Source organism: Salvelinus sp. IW2-2015, linkage group LG22 (genome assembly GCF_002910315.2).
Source record: "Salvelinus sp. IW2-2015 linkage group LG22, ASM291031v2, whole genome shotgun sequence".
Lineage (NCBI taxonomy): Eukaryota > Metazoa > Chordata > Actinopteri > Salmoniformes > Salmonidae > Salvelinus > Salvelinus sp. IW2-2015.
In genome coordinates, this window is record NC_036862.1 from 6,288,361 (window position 1) to 6,309,425 (window position 21,065).

At 42.4% G+C, this 21,065-nt stretch overlaps 2 protein-coding genes across 2 annotated transcripts in view; both read left to right on the forward strand.

Moving 5' to 3' along the window:
- LOC111949709 (galaxin-like) overlaps positions 1-15,937 on the forward strand; it is a 47,648-nt gene extending 31,711 nt beyond the window's left edge. Inside the window, exons 7-10 of the mRNA XM_023967056.2 lie at positions 8,542-8,573; positions 9,005-9,120; positions 15,023-15,123; positions 15,884-15,937. Coding sequence (XP_023822824.2) covers positions 8,542-8,573; positions 9,005-9,120; positions 15,023-15,123; positions 15,884-15,937 — 303 coding nt within the window. The remainder of the gene's footprint in view (positions 1-8,541; positions 8,574-9,004; positions 9,121-15,022; positions 15,124-15,883) is intronic.
- Positions 1-21,065, forward strand: part of LOC111949708 (uncharacterized) — a 387,379-nt gene that overhangs the window by 361,026 nt on the left and 5,288 nt on the right. The gene's annotated exons all lie outside the window — the stretch shown is intronic.

The following is a 21,065-nucleotide window of genomic DNA, read 5'->3' on the forward strand; positions in this document are numbered from 1 at the left end:
CCTTATATTAGTTATATAAGTAATACAATAATACAGTAATACAACAAAACTGGTGACGAGGAAGAAACGTTCTCACGTTTGTGCTCATTATCTTCGGCAGAAAGTCTGAGTTCAATTCTTAATTTTTTTTCGCTGTAGAAAGACGCAAACAAAATGTGGAGCTAGCCAGTCAAGTGATGCTAGCTAGCTTTTGATGTCACAGCAACGAGACCCTCGAGGGATAGGAAGAGTTCCCTGTGGGAGAAAGTGAAGTCAGCGTGAGTTAAATTTTTTTTTTTTAAAGGGTCTGGGAGTGAAGGACCGTCTRAAAAGTGTGAGAAAGAAAAATAAACCGAAAATGTCTGCATTGGTTGGAAATATAGGAACATTTGATGAATCTGGGGAATAATGGAGTTCTTACACAGAACGTTTTGAATACTTTCTGTGGGCAAATGGAATTAAAGCAGAAGTCGTTGTGCCAACATTTTTGACTGTTATGAGAGGAAAAACATTCAATCTACTGCGCAGCCTAGTGTCATGACGTTGGCCTGGGGGTAGGTTTATGACAGTCATAAATACCTCTCCCCCCTTTTTCCTCTCTCTACCCTACTGATGTGACATTTGAAAATCCCTTGGTTAACATAGAGATTCTGGGAACATCAGAAGGTGGGAGGAAATTAACCATATTTTGGTAATCCGAACCATATTTTGGTACTTAATGAATATGATGTCAGTTCGGTTGTCATCTGAGACATTCTCATCAATGACAGGATGACATAAACTCTACAGTGGAAAGTCGGATTCACATGGAATTGTTGTTCAATTTAAATGTTTGAATATAAAATTATTGGTGAAAAGATTAMATTTAATTTTAGCTTCCAAATGAGAGATTTGGGTTTTCATAAGGTTAGGGCTCTGCTCAATCAGTGGCCTGCCCCTGTGAAGAGACATGGGTTATAAAACTATGAAAACACACCCTTCTCCCTCCACTCAGTGGTGGGCCGTCAGGGCCAGCAAGACCTTCTCTGCTGGCCCAAACATCATCAGAATATAATTTTTTTTAAATATATTTTCCCACAAATATGTATTAAATTATTCCCCAGAGTAAGAGTTATACTCTTCATTTCATAGCTTTCCTCTTGGTTGCACTGCTTCCAGCCCGAGGTTGAGATTTGGAGGGCTGGTCTTTATGTTAGATCTTTTATCATATTCAGCCATCATGTGTTGAAAGGGGTCTAAAATCTGCCCTCAGTCCTTCAGAATCAACAGTGCGGGCGCTTGTAGCTTAAAGTGAATGGAAATGAAAATTTAGTGTCAACCAATCAGCTTTAGAGTTGGCTATTGTACGCCTGCTGGCTGGCTCCAGTGTTACACAGGAGCCAGCTAGCAGGCGTAGTGCGTGCACGTCTTTTGATTGGATTACCAATATTGAGAGGCAGGTCCTATGGGCAGGTCTATGCAGATCTAGGAAACTGAATTTGATAAACGAATTAATTCGCGTACTACTAAGCTGTTTTTTCAACCCACAATGGCGGAAGGAGGAGAAGATATCGATTTGGTCGAGGATATAATTATAACGCCATTCTCAAGACGAACTTTTCAAGAAAAGTTAGACATTGTAAGGAGAGGTCGCCCGACGCCGACGCTACAAAGCCTGTCACAGGCGGGAAAGGGGTTCGTTCGCCACTTTCAAAGTTCCAACTACGAGCGCTATCAATGGCTCACAGGCTCCGAGAAGCACTGCAAACTGTACTGCTGGGAATGCTATTATTTGCAAGTGATCGATTTGGTGTTTGAAGCCACACTGGCTTTGCAAACTTGAGTTGTCTAACCAAGGCAGCAACGAGACACCAAAGTACGGCTGGGCACTTCAAGCAATGGTGCTTTTGAAAACTTTTGGGGACACCGAGTGATCTACAGCTCAACGAACAAGCGCGCAGGGCAACGGAGCTGCACAATGAAAAGGTGAAGAAAAATAGGGAAATATTGAAAAGACTCATTGATTGTGTCATGTTTTTGGGTAAACACTGTTTACCCCAAAATGAWTTTTTTTKTCAATTTCAAGGTGACGCAACGCCTGGTTATACTGCGTTTCTGTCTAAATGTATAGTGTCTAGAGCCATGGCATCATAATGATGGTAATAAGAGGTGGATTAATTCGGGTGGGACTGTGTAGGACCTCACTGAAGGCCCAGGCCCCAGGCCCACGGCACGCCACTGCCTCCACTATATAAAGCCTTGACGAAAATGTAACCTCCTGTTCTGGGTACATTAGGATGACGATCCGATGTCAGAATGGTTCAGATAATAACTACAGAACAAAGCCAACCTCAGCGTGAGCTTTGGTTGSGAATGGTTTGAACTTTGAACTCTTATTCACTACAGAAGTGATACCTCCTAGCCGTTGAGTTAGCAACAGCAGCTGCAAACGTGGGCTAGGAAAGAACAGACAGAGTATCCCGTCTACCACACAACGACGTTACTACAACGTATCCAATTTACCAGCAGAGACATTCTTCAAAGGACAAAGGACTCTGTTGGGCAACACGGCCTTCCATCTACCACCAACCTACCGAAGTGCAGCTCAGAGTAAATATTTATTGCATTTTCCTTTTCCAAATGGGCGGTAATTTAGAATGCATAAGATACTGTATTTACGATAGCATCGCTTCTCCCTTTGTTCCTCAAGTCTTCCCGCTCTTTCACTCAAACCCAGCCCCCTTTTCTTTTGTGTAACCAGCTGTCATATCTGTTCCGTCCGCTMGGGACGTTTTCCTTTATGACATAATTTGTAATCAAGGTACGATTCATTCTGTGTATATGTAATTCTGTGTGATTAGTTAGGTATTTAGTAAATAAATAATTAAACCCAATTTTGTATTGCTGATTCAACTTGTTAGCCAGGGTTCGTGAAGATAACCAAGAATTTACAACTTTCAGATGAGACTGAAATAAGGTGACGATTAATATTGACTGCTATTGATGTAAAATATTACTAGGTCTTTCAGAGTTAATTCGGAAGATAACTGCTCTATAAATATTCCTTCGTGGTGCCACGACTTTCTAGTTAATTACATTTACATGATTAGCTCAATCAGGTAATATTAATTACAGAGAAAGGATTTTATAGAATAGCATGTCATATCACTTAATCCGGCATAGCCAAAGACATAACACTAGTAATGCCTGAAAAACCTGGTGATAAATCATATGATGAAATTGTGGCTACCTTAAAAGGACACTCCCAAACCACTGATAATCGCAGAGAAATTCAGGTTTCATAAGAGAAATCAAGAGGGGGAATCAATCTCACAGTTTGTGGCTGTATTGAAACAGTAATCTGAACACTGTGAATTTGGGTGATCAATGAGTGACACTATACGTGATAGGTTAGTGTGTGGCATGTGCAGCGAGGCGATTCAGAAACACCTTTTGACTGAGAGTAACTTAACATTGCAGAGAGCAATAGAAGTGAGTACGTCAATGGAAATGGCAAATAAAGACGCACAACAGCTAAGTGCATCGACCCAAGTGCATAAGGTGTCTACGGAGTTAAAAAGCAAGGCAGGAGGTGGCAAGCCATGCTATCGCTGTGGGAACCCAGGTCACCAAGCAGAGGAGTGTTGGTGCAAGACTTAGACTGCAGAAGTTGTGGAAAAAAGGGTCACATCGAACGTGCATGTAAAAACAAAAAGAGACAATCATAACAAAAGTACTGAACAAAGGAAAAGCGACTTCAGGGAGTACACAAAGAAAGTGCATACAATGGAGCACACACAGGATGAACAAAGTGATACCCTGTCTGAAGGGGAAGAATCTTTGCATGTTTTGTCCATTTCAGACAATGGATACGGATACTGGGTGACACCGCTACTGGATGGAAACGCAGTACGGGTGCAAGTGGACACTGGAGCAGCCATATCTTTGCTGTCTGAGGCTGTATACAAGGAGAAACTACATCCCCTCGCACTACAGCCCACAAAGATGACGCTGAAAACACACCGGTGAGATTGTTCCAGTGAGAGGAAGTGTGATTGTTACAGWGGAGCTCAACAAACAGAAGGTAAAGCTACCACTCTACATTGTGAAAGGCAACCATCGAGAGCATCCTGACTGGTTGCATCTTTGCCTGGTATGGCAACTGCTCGGCCTCGGACCGCAAGACTCTGTAGATGGTCCAAGCTTCCAGCCATCCAGAACCTCTATACCAGGCGGTGTCAGAGGAAGGCCCGAAAAATTGTCTAAGACTCCAGCCACCCTACTCATAGACTGTTCTCTCTGCTACCGCACGGCAAGCGTAACCGGCGCGCCAAGTCTAGGTCCAAGAGCCTGCTAAATAGCTTCTACCCCCAAGCCATAAGATTCCTGAACAGCTAATCAAATGGCTACCCAGACTATTTGCACCCCCCCCCCCCCCCCCCCCACCCGCGGAACGCTGCTGCTACTCTCTGTTATTATCTATGCATAGTTACTTTAATAACTTTACCTACATGTACAGTACTTATTACCTCAATCACCTCGACATCAGTGCCCCCGCAAATTGACATTGACTCTGTACCAGTACCCCCTGTATATAGCCCCGCTATTGTTATTTACCGCTTCTCTTTAACTATTTGTTATTCTTATCTCTTACTTTWAAAATATATATTCTTAAAACTGCATTGTTGGTTAAGGGCTTTTAAATAAGCATTTGACTGTAAGGTCTACACCTGTTGTATTTGACGCATGTGACAAATAACATTTGATTTGTCTGTGTTGCCACACAGACCTCTAACTCAATCATCACGTTTGCAGACGACACAACAGTAGTAGGCCTGATTACTAACAATGACGAGACAGCCCACAGGGAGGAGGTGAGGGCCCTGGGAGAGTGGTGCCAGGAAAATAATCTCTCCCTCAACGTCAACAAAATTAAGGAGCTGATCGTGGACGTCATGGAGAGTATGCCCCTATTCACATCAACGAGACCGCAGTGGAGAAYGTGAAAAGCTTCAAGTTCCTCTGTGTACACATCATTGACAATCTGAAATGGTCCACCCACACAGACAGTGTTAAAGTTTTTCCTTATGAGTCATCAAAGGTAAAGGGAATGTTGTGTAAAACCTTTTGAGGATCTGAGGACCATTTCAGAATAGGTTTTGTCGTGCCCTCTTCACAACTGTCTTGGTGTGGTTGGACCATGTTAGTTTGTTGGTGATGTGGACGCCAAGGAACCAACTTGAAGCTCTCAACCTGCTCCACTACAGCCCAGTCGATGAGAATGGGGACATGCTAGGTCCTCCTTTTCCTGTAGTCCACAATCATCTCCTTTGTCTTGATCACGTTGAGTGAGAGGTTGTTGACCTTGCACCACATGGTCAGGTCTCTGACCTCCTCCTTATAGGCTGTCTCATTGTTGTCGGTGATCAGGCCTGCCACTGTTGTGTCATCAGCAAACTTAATGATGGTGTTGGAGTCGTGCCTGGCCGTGCAGTCATGAGTGAACAGGAAGTACAGGAGGGAGCTGAGCACACACCCCTGAGGGGCCCCCGTGTTGATGATTAGCGTGGCAGATGTCTTGTTACCTATCCTTACCACCTGGGGGCGGCCCATCAGGAAGTCCAGGATCCAGTTGCAGAGGGAGGTGTTTAGTCCCAGGGTCCTTAGCTTAGTGTTGAGCTTTGCGTGCACTATGGTGTTGAACGCTGAGCTGTAGTCAATGAATAGCATTCTCACATACAGTAGGTGTTCCTTTTGTCCAGGTGTGAAAGGGCAGTGTGGAGTGCAATAAAGATTGCATCATCTGTGGATCTGTTTGTGCGGTATGCAAATTGGAGTAGGTCTAGGGTTTCTGGGATAATGGTGTTGATGTGAGCCATGACCAGCCTTTCTTAATGTCGGCGTTCAGTCACGACTCAGTGAAACGTAAGATATTACMGTTTTTATTGTCCCGTTGGTAGGATATACATGCTTTCAGCTCGTCCCATTTCTTTTCCAGCGATTGAACATCAGCTCGCAGGATGAAAGGCAAGGGCAGATTAGCCACTCTTTGCCTGTTCCTCCCAAGGCACCCTGATCTTTTTCCACGAAATCTCTGTTTCCTTCTCCAGTGAATCACAGGGATCTGGGCCTGGTCAGATGTCTGTAGTAGTATATCCCTCCCGCCCAACTCTTTGAAGAAGAACTCTTTGTCCAGCTTGAGGTGGGCAATCGCAGTTCTGATGTCCGGAAGCTCTTTTCGGTCATAAGAGACGGTAGCAGCAACATTATGTACAAAACAAGTTATGAACAAAGCAAAAAAAAATAAAAAAAATAGCATGGTTGGTTAAGAGCCAAGACGGCAGCCCTCTCCTCCGGCGCCATCATATGTGTCATGGGTGAACTGAGAGTGCAGAAGGGGGCTGAGCATGCACCCTTGTGGGGCCCCTGTGTTGAGGATCAGCATACTGGAGGTGTTGTTTAATACCTTCACCACCTGGAGGCTGCCCGTCAGAAAGTCCAGTACCTAGTTGCAAAGGGCGGGGTTCAGACCCAGGGCCCCGAGCTTAATGCAGAGCTTGGAGGGTACTATGGTGATGAAGGCTGAGCTTTAGTCAATGAACAGTATTCTTACATAGGTATTCCTCTTGTCCAGATGGGAAAGGGCAGTGTGCAGTGCAATGGTGATTGCATCATTTGTGACTCTATTGGGGCGGTATGCAAATTGAAGTAGGTCTAGGGTGTCAGGTAAGGTGGAGGTGATATGATCCATAACTAGCCTCTCAAAGCACTTAATGATAACAGAAGTGAGTGCTACGGGGCAATAGTAATTTAGTTCAGTTACCTTTGCTTTCTTGGGTACAGGAGCAATGGTGAACATCTTGACGCAAGTGGGGACAGCAGACTGGGATCGGGAGAGATTGAATATGTCCGTAAACACTCCAGCCAGCTGGTCTGCGCATGCTCTGAGGACACGGCTAGGGATACCGTCTGGGCCGGCAGCCTTGCGAGAGTTAACACACTTAAATGTCTTACTCACGTCGGCCATGAAGAACGAGAGCCCACAGTCCTTGGAAGTGGACCACGTTGGTGGCACTGTGTTATCCTCAAAGTGGACAATGAAGGTGTTTAGCTTGTTCAGAAGCTAGACGTAGGTGTCCGCAACGTGCCTAGTTTTCCCTTTGTAATCCGTGATTGTCTGTAGACCCTGCCACATACGTCTTGTGTCTGAGCCGTTGAATTGCCAATAATAAATGTGGCCTCAGGATATGTGGTTTCCACTTTGCACAAAGTTCATTGAGGGCTGTTATGGTATCGACTCGAGGGGGAATATACATGGCTGTGACTATAACCGAAGCGAATGCTCTTGGGAGGTAATATGATGGACATTTGATTGGGAGATATTCTAGGTTGGGAGAACAAAAGGACTTAAGTTCCTGTACGGTATCACAAGCACACCATGATTAGTTAATCATGAACATAAACAACCACCTTTCTTCTTCGAGGAGAGGTCTTTATTTCTATCTGCGCGATGTACTGAGAACCCAGCTGGCTGTATGGACGGGGACAGTATATCTGGAGTGAGCCATGATTCCGTGAAACAGAGTATGTTACAGTCCCTGATGTCTCTCTGGAAGGAGATCCTCGCCCTGAGCTCGTCTACTTTATTGTCCAGAGACTAAACAGTAGTGAGTAAAATACTCAGAAGCGGTGGCTGGTCGCATGCCTCCTGAGTCGGACTAGAAGTCCACTCTGAATATCTCTTCTCCGCTGGTGGCGTCTTGGAGCAGCCTCTGGGATAAGTTCATTGCCCTGGGGTGTACGAACAAAGGATCCAATTCGGGAAAGTCATATTTCTGGTCATGATGTTGGAGAGTTACCGCCGCTCTGATTTCCAAAAGTTATTTCCGGCTGTATGTAATAACACAAAAACGTTCTGGGTTAATAATGTAAGAAATAACACACAAAAAAATGAAATACTGCAAAGTTGCTTAGGAGCTAGAAGCAGCGTTGCCATGTCTGTCSRCGCCATCTTCACTCTACATTTGGACTCACTCATTAGTGAACATGCGATAGTGAACTAAAGTGAAATGTAACCAAGTGTGCAATATAAAATGGAGGTTATAGGGAATATTCAGGTATTTTGKATATTAAGGGGATGTGTAATATTGAGTATATGGGGGGGGGTATGTAATGTGGAAAGGTGTTAAAAGTCCTTAAAGGGGCAATCAGCAGTTGCTACATCCATTTTTGGACATATAAATGAATAATATGTACCCATTGATTCTTTCTATGAATTAGAGAGTGATTACATTTCTCCAGCCCCGTCCCTCAGCTGGGGAGGGTGGGGAGGCTGCTTTTTTGATGTTATGTCTAGCCTATGGCATGCCTCTCTTTATTTGTGAACCTTTTCCTACCACAATGACTTTTCTTGTACATGAAGCAAATATCTGTGAAAAACTGAACATTAAGAAATATCTCATCTGAAAGGACAATGTTTAATGTTAGTAAAAGGAAACCTACTGGTTTTGTATGGTTGTAATGAAACTTCACATTATGATAGTTTGTCATCTTTGTGTGTATTTTGTTCTTTCTATTTTTCAGCACATGGGAATTGCTCAGAATTCTCCAAACTGGTAAGGTTGCCTTTGGCCTTCAACCATATACTGAACCTCATGTTTCACTCTCTTTATTCAATGTTTAATTCAACCATTTCATTTACATTCAGGTTTTAAAATAATCATTGTTGATGTCCTTTTGAGGTTTAGGCTCTTGGCCTTAGCCCGAGACATTGGAATGGTCTGCCAACAAGCACATTGATATTATGATAACCTCAAGTGGTCCTTTAACTGTAAACCTTTGTCTGAGAGTGGTGGAATAATTAAAAACATGCTTATGGATTATTTTTAAAATAAATAAAAGAGTAACTGAGCTTGTGCATTTGTGTACATATAATTATGTTTATGTTTATGGTTTGTTTGTGTGTGTCTTTATGTACAAGTTTATTATGCATCTAATTGTGTGTGTGTCTGTGTGTTTGTGTGTGTGTCTGTTTCTCCACATGCAGTATGCCTGGGAAGAAGCCTTGTGGTCTAGGTGCCTGCTTTAACCCAACAACAGAACGTTGCTGTGTGAACCCTACATCTCTCCAGGGACAAAGTTACTCACATGACCATACTCCAGGTAAGACAGCACAAGGTTTACTACTTATCTGCAGTGTGTTTGTGTGTGTGTGTGCGTTTGTGAGTGTGTGTGCGTTTGTGAGTGTGTGTGCGTGTTTCCACTATAATAAACAGTGGAAAATATTTTCCCTATCTTTCGGACTCGGGGTGCATCTTTGCGAGTCTGAGAGCAGTGCCAGTCTTAGCATGTAAATCTTGGTGGGGGAAAAAAAAACAAGTGGGATGCATGCCAGCAAAGCCACTACACAACACAACACTAAACAATACATTAATTGCACTATAACGGTGACAAACGGTGCCCACAAACGGCCTACATAAAGCTGTCCCAACAGCAGCCTCAACATATAACCACTGCTACACCTGGCTATCAGCGGAGCCTTGTCTGGCAGCGATATGATTTAGTCTCATTTACTGCCTTTTAAAAAAACATAGCTGATATGGCTGACTTGCTTAAACAAATGTGGTTTCTAATGACAATTGAGATCCACAAACTATGGCATAAGGGGACGACAAGAGGATAAGAGGCAATCCATAATTTCGATTAAGACATTAATGAGCGAGCTAGGACGGACGTAGTCAATATAACAATTTGTTAAGCACTTTTGAAATGTACAGTGACAGAATTCAGAACATGGGCCATTCTTACAGTGTTCTCCCTGTACACCAAGTCAGAACCGTAGGATAAATAAAGGGAGCATATAAGCAGACAATGAAAGCTCTTACAATATTCGATGATTACATTTCTCTAAAACAGGTTACTCTCACTTATAATTTGCACACAAACCATTGTCTGCTTGGAGTAAGAAATAATGAATGTATTTATGTGGAAATGCCTTGGTTTGCCGTGTATCCCTCCTAACCGGGCCTTTTTGGAAAGGGGGTTGGTTGGGCCTTTTTGCTTCATGCTTGTAAGGCTCTGATTGTCCAAAAGGGGTCCCCACCCATCTTCTACTGTTGTTCTCYTCTGCAGTCATCCGGTATCCGGTGACTTGTCGGGTAGTCCTGAACAGAACTACAAGTTTATTCTCCTTCAATTCGCTCTGAAAGATGCTTCTTTGAAGGTAGGCTAGCCAGCCGTGTCGATGGTTCCCAGTGGGGTGATGAGAGTAGCGTACCACGGGGGTTTGAGAAGAGTAGTAGACTGGTTCCACTTCAATTCGCTTTCTAGATACTTTACTCCAGACAGCTAATCAGCCGTACCAGTGATTGTCCAGGAGGTGACTTTATCGTCCCTACCTCGTGTTGMGATTAAAGGTTTTTAATCCACTTTAAACGTGAGCTGCAGCTCAACGTCTCTCTGGTCTAGTATGTTCATTTCTTAACCAATAATTTATACAGTTTGCAGGAAAGGGGCGGTTCTGGCAGGCTGACATGCTCTCTGACCTCACTCAAGGGGGCGGTGACTACTTACTGTGCACAGTTATAGAAAAATGTCTCACATCCCTCCCTCTCTTAACAAAAACACTTTCATAATTTTTCAGATTTCATACACAACGCATCGGATGGACCTCACACATATAGTGTGTATACTTTTCACCCTATATGGGTGAGAGAGGGTCTGGTTGAAGTTATTTTGTGCAAAGCTGATCTGACCTATTTGGATCCTCACAGGACAGTCATGACATTGTGCAGTCAATTTTCCTGCCAGTTCTTGATAATGGTGTCACCATTTATCAAAATTCAGCAGCCGCTACTCTTATACCATTGGATGCCATCTACCATAGCGTCCTTCGCTTTATTACAGGTGACAGTTTTAATATTCATCACTGCGTCCTGTATCAGACCTCCACTAAAGTCGCGTTGATCACTTCATTACTCCTTTCATGTTTACAAAGCTCTGCTCCACAAGCTTCCATCATACATCACTTCCCTGTAGAAATATAAAAATATGAGATACCAAACCTGTTTGCAGGGCTGGTTAACTCTTGAGGTCTCGCTTGTCTCGACAAAGTTTGGTAAATCCACCTAGTTTTAACGCACCACAGTTATGCAATACCTTACAAAACAAAGTACACCCGATTCCCTTGTGCCGATAGGGCAGTTTAAAACTCTGTTGTAAATTAGTTTACTGAAGTGTGCAATTGTTTCAATTTACTATTATAACTTGTTGTATTAACCTGGTGTCATGTATTCATAGCTGTCTTGTAGTTTTTATCTTCTGTGTTGATGGAATTGTTGTCCCCAGTGCACCATTGCAAATGAGACGCTGGTCTCCATTGGGCTCCCCAGAATAAATGAAAGTACATTAAAAAAAATTAAAGAATGGTCTGTTATCGCGATGGGTACTACCAACGCATCAGCGCCATTCAGGTACAGAGTTAATAGGAGGAGTTTACTGGGCTACTAAGGTCACATATAACCAGTGATGGGAGTAAAATACTTGAGTAAAAGTAAAGATACCTTAATAGAAAATGACTCAAGTAAAAATGAAAATCACCCAGTAAAATACTTCTTGAGTAAAAGTCTAAAAGTATTTGGTTTTAAATATACTTAAGTATCAAAATTAAATGTAATTGCTAAAATATACTAAACTATCAAAAGTAAAAGTACAAATCACTTCAAAGTCGTTATATTAAGCAAACCAGATGATGCCATTTTCTTGTTTTTTATTTACGGAAAGCATGGGGCACACTTCAACACTCAGGCATAATTTACAAGCGAAGCATGTGTATTTAGTGAGACCGCCAGATCAGAGGCAGTAGGGATGACCAGGGATGTTCTCTTGTTAAGAGAGTGAATTGGACCATTTTCCTGTCCTGCTAAAATGTAACAAGTACTTTTGGGTGTCAGGGAAAATGTATGGAGTAAAAAGTACATTATTATCTTTAGCAATGTAGTGAAGTAAAAGTTGTCCAAAATATGAATAGTAAAGTACAGTACATATACCCCCAAAAACAACTTAAGTTGTAGTTTAAAGTATTTTAACTTAACCCTTGTGTTTTCTTAAGGTTAAAAAATGACCYGCCACTATGTTTAACAGCAGAGAAAACCTCCTAAATGATATTTTCTCAACTTGAAATTTTATGACTTTTCCAAGAGTGACCCCAACATTAGAAAAAGTGAAACATCGCCTTTGCTCATATTTCCATGAAATTTGTACACCATCCGGGTACAAAGATCGTCTTAGGGTAATTTTTGACCCTGCAGTTATAAAATAATTTACCACAAAGAGACACACACACACATACACACACACACACACACACAATGAGAAATTGATGTGTGCTACTGATTGAACTCAGACTAAACTAAAACAAGAAACACACGACTCAAGTTCACAGACAAAATTAAAACAATTTCAGACAAAATAAACAACATTTCAGACAAAATAAACATTTGTTGAAAGCATTGTTTACTAATGGGTTATGCAGTTAGAGGTTATAAAGGTGTTGCAGATGACAGTCCCCAGTTCTCTCTTTGCTGAAGCCATGAGTACACGTTTCAGTGCCCAACAGGTCGTAGATCAGATTTTTTTCAGATGTCCAGGAGGAACAAGAGAACAGTGATTTAGAAGAGGAGGAGGTATCTGAAGAAGACGATGGGGAAGAAGAAGAAATCCCCCAAGCTGAAAGAGAGACATTTTTTTGTCAAAGAACAGCAAAATAACATGGTCCATKTCACCCTATGACAACCAGGGCAGGATGGCAGCACAAAATGTCATAAGGATGAACCCAGGGCCCACAAGACATGCAGTTGCCCATGCCCAGGACATCGCCTCAACATTCTACATGTTCATCACACSAGCCATTGAAAAAATTATCCTGGAGATGACAAATTTGGAGGGTTTCCGTAAATATGGAACTGGAAAAGGATGGATGAGATTGACCTGCGTGCCTACATAGGGCTGCTAATCTTAGCGGGTGTCTATAGATCCCGAGACGAGGCTACATGTAGTCTCTGGGATGCAGATAGTGGAAGGGCGATTTTCCGTGCCTCGATGCCACTGAAAGTCTTTCACACTTTCTCAAGAATGCTACGATTTGATAACCGTGAGTCAAGACCTGCAAGAAGTGTGAGAGACTCACACTCGCGACCATAAGAGATGTCTGGGAGAAGTGGGTGGAGCGTCTGCCATACCTCTATAACCCTGGGCCTGAAGTAACAGTGGATGAGCAACTGGTTCCATTCAGAGGTACATTTTTATTTTCATCTGTAATGTAATTGATTTTCACAGTTCATTTTATTATGTATTTCTGTAATATCATTGATTCTTGTGATTGTTTTCTGTGACACTGATACTAATTACTGATAGTAACCTCTTTTGTCAAAAGGTCGCTGTCCTTTTCTGGCAGTATATGCCCAGCAAGCCAGCAAAGTATGGCATCAAGATATGGGTGCCCTGTGATGCACAATCCAGCTACGCTTGGAAGATGCAAGTCTACACAAGGAAGCCGACCAGTGGAGACCCGGAGAAGAACCAGGGGATGCGGGTTGTGCTTGATGTGACAGATGGACTGAGGGGGCACAATGTCACATGTGACTATATCTTCACCTCTTAACTCAGCCAGCAAGATCCTGAAGAGGAAGATCACCATGGTTGGCACAATTAGAAAGAACAAGCCTGTGCTCCCCCCTGCACTCTTTGCAACAAGGGGGAGAGAGGCCTTCTCATAAAAGTTTGCCTTCACCCCCACCACCACTCTAGTTTCTTACCTCCCAAAGAGGAACAAGAATGTGGTCCTCCTGAGCACATTGCACAAAATGGCTGAGATCAGTGCTCGTGAGGACAGGAAGCCAGCCATCATCCTGGACTACAATCACAACAAAGGAGGCGTGGACAACCTGGACAAGGTGATTGGAAATTACATCTGCAGTACGATGACAGCCCGCTGGCTCCTGGTCATCTTCCATAACATCATTGATCTATCCTCATACAATGCCTTCATGATATGGAACAAGATCAACCCTACCTGGATGCCTGATAAGCGGAACACGAGGAGGATGTTCCTGGAGCAGCTGGGAAAGGTACTTGTAACCCCACACATTCAAAGAAGGGAGCGCCTCCCCCGCACAGCAGCCTCTGCAGCGCTTGTGAAAGCTGTTCAGGGGGCTGAATCCTGTCCTGATCCACCTGAGTCTGCAGCTGGGGCAGGCAAGAGGAGGAAGCTGTAAAACAAATACTATGTGCTGCACATGTGAGAAATACATCTGTAAAGTCCATGCACACACACTTGCATACTGTCCTACATGTGCTAATTAGAGTTGATTGATTTATGTTCTTCACGTTTTTGTTTTGTATCTATTATCTTATTTTATTCTTATTTATTCTTATTCTTGTTTATACACCTTGTGGGTGGGGGCAATGGTTCAAAAAATGGGAGAAGACTAGTATTTTGTAGTTGAATTCCTCATTATACAGTATATAAGAATATATCACTATGTTGCCAACAAGGTTCAAGACTGTTATTGTTTCCCTTCAATAAAATGCATTCAAAACTACTTTCTGCACATTTCTGCTACTTTCTTAGGCTGTACAAGTGCTATGTCTTGCTAAAAAAAAATTATGTTTACACCTATGCAGTAACTTTAGAAATAATAATAATAAACCTCTACTTTAGTAAAGAAAACAATTATGACAGGTGTGTTAGATTTGGGGTTTAAAATTAAATTAAGCTGCCTTATTTTKGGGGTTTAGTGAAAGCGGGTCATTTTTTACCCTTAGGACAAGGGGAGTAGACAGAATGTTAAGACTACACAAGGTTAAGTACTTTACACCACTGCATATAACAACCAGAACCTCTTTTATGTAGCCCTCTTGAGCAACAGTACATTGTTTCGCAACGTCCTGGCAGCTGCTGGAAACAATGTAGGCGAAATTGATTGTGTTGGGTAATTACAAATTAGTTAATGATTTTCCTTTCTTGAACATCACTGTCCTTCCTCCTTCCCATCTCTCTAACCAGGTCACTACCATAGTGCTAGCTGTGGCTCTCAGGTTTACAATCCAGACATCAACATCTGTTGTTCCGGGAAGCTGTCCAATAGGGTGCTTGGRAAAAACCTGGTAAGTCCATTAGCCCACAGACCTAAGGCCTACAGCTAAAGCTTAGTTCACTGAGCCTCCTCCACTACATTAGGTTCAGTTCTCCTCATGTCAGTCAAATTCAAGTAAAACAGCTTAATCATCCATCTACCTGTTGAGTTGTTGTTGGTCAAGGCATAAAGGCAATGCTGTAAAGTACTGGGATGTCAAGTATCTGTCTAAAATGGTCAAAATATCTAAAAGTGGCAATGTAAGACAAGGCTGACACTATAAGTTTTCAACRGACCAATTTAAGTCCACTCAGAATGTTTAGACAGGGCCCCATTGGGAAGTGGGTGTCCCATACTCATTGCCAATGTTCTAGAGTGCTGTCTATCAAGGAGAAAAYATGCCCTATGATTTGCCAGTAAAAATTACTATTTAAAGTGGTGTTTGCTTTACTTGGGCTATATGCGGTACTAGGTCAGTTTTGACAGCACATTTAGTTCTGTAAGCCCCACCCTGCAACCAGTTAAGAGTAGAGCAGCTCCTCTTTTGTGTGAGAGTGTGTCAGACGACGGATAACTAGAGGTCTCTTTCTAACATTTGTTGGCACTCTGCTTGGTAGAGATGTGTGCGCACAGGTCCCTGGTACAGAAAGTTAGACTCTCTTTTATAGCATGTGAACTTTTGTGGATTGTGTTTGAATTTTGGGTATACGCATGCTACGGTGTGTCTGCACGTCTGTTATTTCACGTTGTGTGTGTGTTGTCCTGCTGACCAGTGTGTGTCTCTCTTCCAGTGCTGCGGTACTATTCCGTATGGTGTAGAGGACGCGAGGGGTGCTGTGCTGTAACAGACTTGCCACCTTGCGGTGGAGGATGGGTACCAGTGCTCCCAGGTGGCCACTTGTATCGGCCATCCCGTGGCATGGTGTGTGGATCACACGTTCATCTCAACGATTCAGGCAACACTGCTGTGGAGAGGGAGACATACGACCCTCAGTATGAAATCTGCTGCAGCGGACAACAAGTGAGTTGCTCTATAGGGTGGAAACTGTAGGTAGTTTATCCACAAAGACGTGAGGTTATGACTGTCTGTAAGCACAGTTCAGAGTGCCAAAGGGCTAATGATTAGATCACTTCATCTTCAGCAGAATGTATCCAGCCTCCCTGTTAGTGTTTTTATTTATATTAAACTAGGCAAGTCAGTTAATTAAGACAATTTCTTATTTACAATGACGGCTACCCTGGCCAAACCGGACAGACGCTGGGCCAATTGTGCGCCGCTCTATGGACTCCATCACGGCCGTTTGTGATTCAAGCCTGGATCGAACAGGGTCTGTAGTGACGCTTCTAGCACTGAGATGCAGTGCCTTAGACCGCTGGCGCACTCGGAGCCCAAATTGTTGATGCAATGTCTTGAAAGTGTGGTGTGTGTGTGGTGTGTGTGTGTGTGTGTGTGAGTGTGCTGTGTGTGGTGTGTGTGTGTTGTGTGTTGTGTGTGTGTGTGTGTGTACTATAACTAACTGTGGAAACTATTTTCCCACCCACTGTCTGAGACTGGGTGTGCATCTTTTGTATGTTTATATCTGAGAGAACATTGATGGATGCAAATCTGACAAAATAACATACCCACATTCCCAGTCCCACTACCTCAGATGTTGGAGAATTCTTCATGGAATGCACCATGTCATACAAACTACTGCCCCCCAGACATATTTCAACAGGGTGTTGACCGCAGAAGCCAAAGATCTAAGAGTATCCTCCCTCTCTTTCTTTCCTTCACTTCCCTTTTCCAGTCAGTGGCATTCAGACAGATAGACAGCCAGACTGGAGAGGTGGTATGTTTGCTTTTGGGTTTCCACACAGTGGGTAGTTGTTTTTGTCTAATTCGTCCTGTTGTTTGGCTTGTGCTTGACTCTAGGAGGAAACTAGTTGACTCCTGTTTGGCATTTGAGKAAWGTTACTAATGTWTGTTCCAAGTAAATGTTGTTCATTATTGACTGAAGTGTGYTTATTTGGAATACAGAARAATTGACCATGTCTGAGGGCATACCTGACACAGATGGGAAGGACTTTTTAAAAAAAACTTATGAATCTACTTATGTTTTGACTCTGGATTGGGTCTTCACACGCTGATCTAAAGTCTATAGAAATGTGGTCGAACACATCATTAACAACCAATGCTCCAATGTTAAAGGCTCTAACCCTGTCAATCAAACTGTGGGTCACGACCTGTAGCGCGGTTCCCATGAAGTTGCATGGCAGTCTGAATTTATACAGATGCCATTACTCAATACTTTGGCCATGAATCAAGAGAGAAGTCTGTGATRATAGTGCAGTTGTGAGTGACGCACTTCAATCTATTTTCCTTTTGACTCTGTGGCTGAATCCGGTGGCGGTAGGTGCCGTTTATGATCAGAGTGGAAGATTTTTTTTATTTTTATGAGCATGGCCTTATTTCTGGTGGTGTAAAGAACTTAAGTAAAAATACTTGAAAGTACTACTTAAGTAGTTTTTTTKAGTGTATGTACTTTACTTTACTATTTTTATTTTTGACAACTTTTACTTTTACTTCACTACATTCCTAAAATGATGTACTTTTTACTCCATTCGTTTTCCCTGACACCCAAAAGTATTTGATACATTTTGAATGCTTAGCAGGACAGGAAAATGGTTCAATTCASACACTCTAGAGAACATCCCTGGTCATCCCTACTGCCTCTTATCTGGCGGACTCACTAAACACAAATGCTTCATTCGTAAATACTGTCTGAGTGTTGGAGTGTGCAACTAGCTATCCGTAAATTWAAAAAACAAGACAATTGTGCCATCTGGTTTGCTTAATGTAAGGAATTTTAAATGATTTATACTTGTACTTTTACCTTTTACCTTTTACCTTTGACCTTTGACCTTTACTTAAGTACATTTTAGCAATTACATTGACTTTTAATACTTAAGTATGTTTAAAACCAAATACTTTTAGACTTTTACTCAAGTAGTATTTTACTGGGTGACTTTCACTTTTACTTGAGTCATTCTCTATTAAGGTATATTTACTTTTACTCAAGTATGACAATTGGGTACTTTTTCCACCACTGATTATTTCTATGACAGCATATTGGATGACTGTCATTCATATTCCATTCACCCTGCTCAATGTAACATCGATAGGTTTAGGCTACTACATGATTCTCAAATTTGCCCTATACCCATCATGAGGATGCTGAAACCTAACCTACAAATGAAAGTTTATAATGTAGCACAAGTCGAGAGACAAATTGGAGTAATCAGGGTGACAGACGGTGACAATTCAATACCGCCTTGCACTCTCTTGCCTCCATCAAGATGATCTGGGGTGTAATCATTAGTACAAACAGTTGCAAAACATTCCATTTAAATGTGGAAACTGAATTGTATCATTCAAGTTATGAGTGTCCTGAAGTTGATGGGTTTATCGATCCCCTCGCCTCTCTTGAAGTCACCTTTTGAGTTTCAGGTATCATAGTAAGATTCTGTATTGTCTTTAACCCTTTGACACATACAAACACACTCCTGTGATCATTATACAGTGGTCCCTGTAGCTTACGCTCAAACCGGTGTGATTTGAACTCTTATTTAAAACATCCAGTTATGATTGACGCAACAGTCAGCGTTTAAGCTACACTGTTTCACCTAAATATTTTGCACAGTCTTTACAACATCATGTCCTCAACGTGACCAGTTAATTTTTGGATGCAATTTTCAGACATTCATAGAAGTAGCTACAGCATAACAAAATTCTCATCCAAAYCGGAAAATGTAGATTACATTAGTCATAGCGCTGAGGAAGAGTGATCTAACATAAGCGGTCATATTTTGCTAACTCTCGGCTGATAAAAAGCGTAATATGAATAAGCTGATAGCAATTACTATTTACAATTTATCACATCACGGGTGAGCTCACCATTGATCTAAATATACTTTCTATATATACAAAAGCATGTGGGTACACCTTTGAATTAATAGAGTTGGCTCTTTCAGTCACACACTTTGCTGACTGGTGTATAAACTCGAGCACACAGCCATTCAAACTCCATAGACAAACATTGGCAGTAGAATGGCCTTACTGAAGAGCTCAGTGACCTTTAACGTGGCACTGTCATAGGATGCCACATTTCCAACAAGTCAGTTTTGTCAAATTTCTGCGCTGCTAGAGTGGAAACATCTAGGAGCAACAACGGCTCAGCCGCGAAGTGGTAGGCCACACAATCTGACAGAATGGGACAGCCGAATGTTGAAGCGCGTAGCGCGTAAAAATCACCTGCCCTAGGTTGCAACACTCACTATATTGAGTTCCAAAGTGCCTCTGGAAGCAACGTCAGCACAAGAACTGTACGTCAGGAGCTTCATGAAATGGGTTTCCATGGCCTAACAGCCGCACACAAGCCTAAGATCACCACACGCAATGCCAAGTGTCGGCTGGAGTGGTGTAAAGCTTACCGCCATTGGACTCTGGAGCAGTGGAAACAGGTTCTCTGGAATGATGAATCACACTTCACTATCTGTCAGTCTGATGGATGAATCTGGGTTTGGCGGATGCCAGGAGAACACTACCTGCCCCAATGCATAGTGGCAACTGTAACGTTTGGTGGAGGAGGAATAATGGTCTGGGTCTGTTTTTCATGGTTTGGGCTAGGCTCCTTAGTTCCAGTAAAGGGATATCTTAACGCTACAGAATGCCCTGTGCACAAAGCGAGGTCCACACAGAAATGGTTTGTCGAGATCGGTGTGGAAGAACTTGACTGGCCTGCACAGAGCCCTGACCTCAACCCCATCGAACACCTTTGGAAWKAATTGGAACGCCGACTGYGAGCCAGGCCTAATTGCCCAACATCAGTGCCCGACCTCATTAATGCTCTTGTGGTTGAATGGAAGCAAGTCCCCGCAGCAAAGTTCCAACATCTAGTGGAAAGCTTTCCCAGAAGAGTGAAGGCTGTTAAAGCAGCAAAGATGGGACCAACTCCATATTAATGCTAATGATTTTGGAATGAGATGTTAGACGAGCAGGTGTCCACATACTTTTGGTAATGTAGTGCATGTGTCCATTACAATCTATACAAGAATTGGAATGCATGACTTGTCACCAGTACCTGAAAACGTGAATAAAACAGTAAAAACTACAGTAGAATTGACAACACAATATACAGAAACTATCATGATAACGTAATAAGGCACTTACTTTTGATAGGAACTCACACATGTCCAAAGTTATTATTAGTAAGGAAAACAACAATGAAGGCAATGCGGGCGCCAGCCGGAAAATGTGCCAGGTGGGAAATGTTAGTGCAAGTTCTGTTCTGACTGGAGTTGTGCAAATGTCTGCATACTTGATCTGGGGAAGTGCTTGGGCTCTGTGAAAAGGTTGTGGGATGCAGTAAGTTTTTTAAGGAAGGAGTGGTCAGTTTACAGATTGAGCCTGTGCAGTATATGCAGAGTTTTATTCTATCTTTCCAGTTTTGTCGTATAATTTTTTGGTGAAGGGAAGGTAATATACAGTTTCTTTGTTGATGGGTATTTTTAATGGCCAGTTCACCAAGGAGGGAGAGGGCAGGGGAGACAAGAATGCTGAGGCCAAGGGTCTCAGACAGCTTGCTCATGACCCCTGACCAGAATGATTGTATAGGTGTGCAGGCCCGAAAGGCACGRGATTGACTGTGTGATTGGGGCAGGGCTTACACTTATTGGTTTCTGAGACCCCCATAAGATGTAATTTACAATTAGTGATATGTGAACAGCAAAGAATTTCGTACTGTATGAGTTGGGTTCTCGAATTGCCAGTCATAGAAAATGTATTTTTACAGATTGTTTGAGAAAGCTTACATTTTTGAAAAAGCGAGGATAGCTGATTTTTGTAATGATTGATATAAATGTTATTTTTTCCTGCTTCTCTTAATTGAAGATATTGAAAATGGTATTTGTTTGGAATGTTATATACACTGA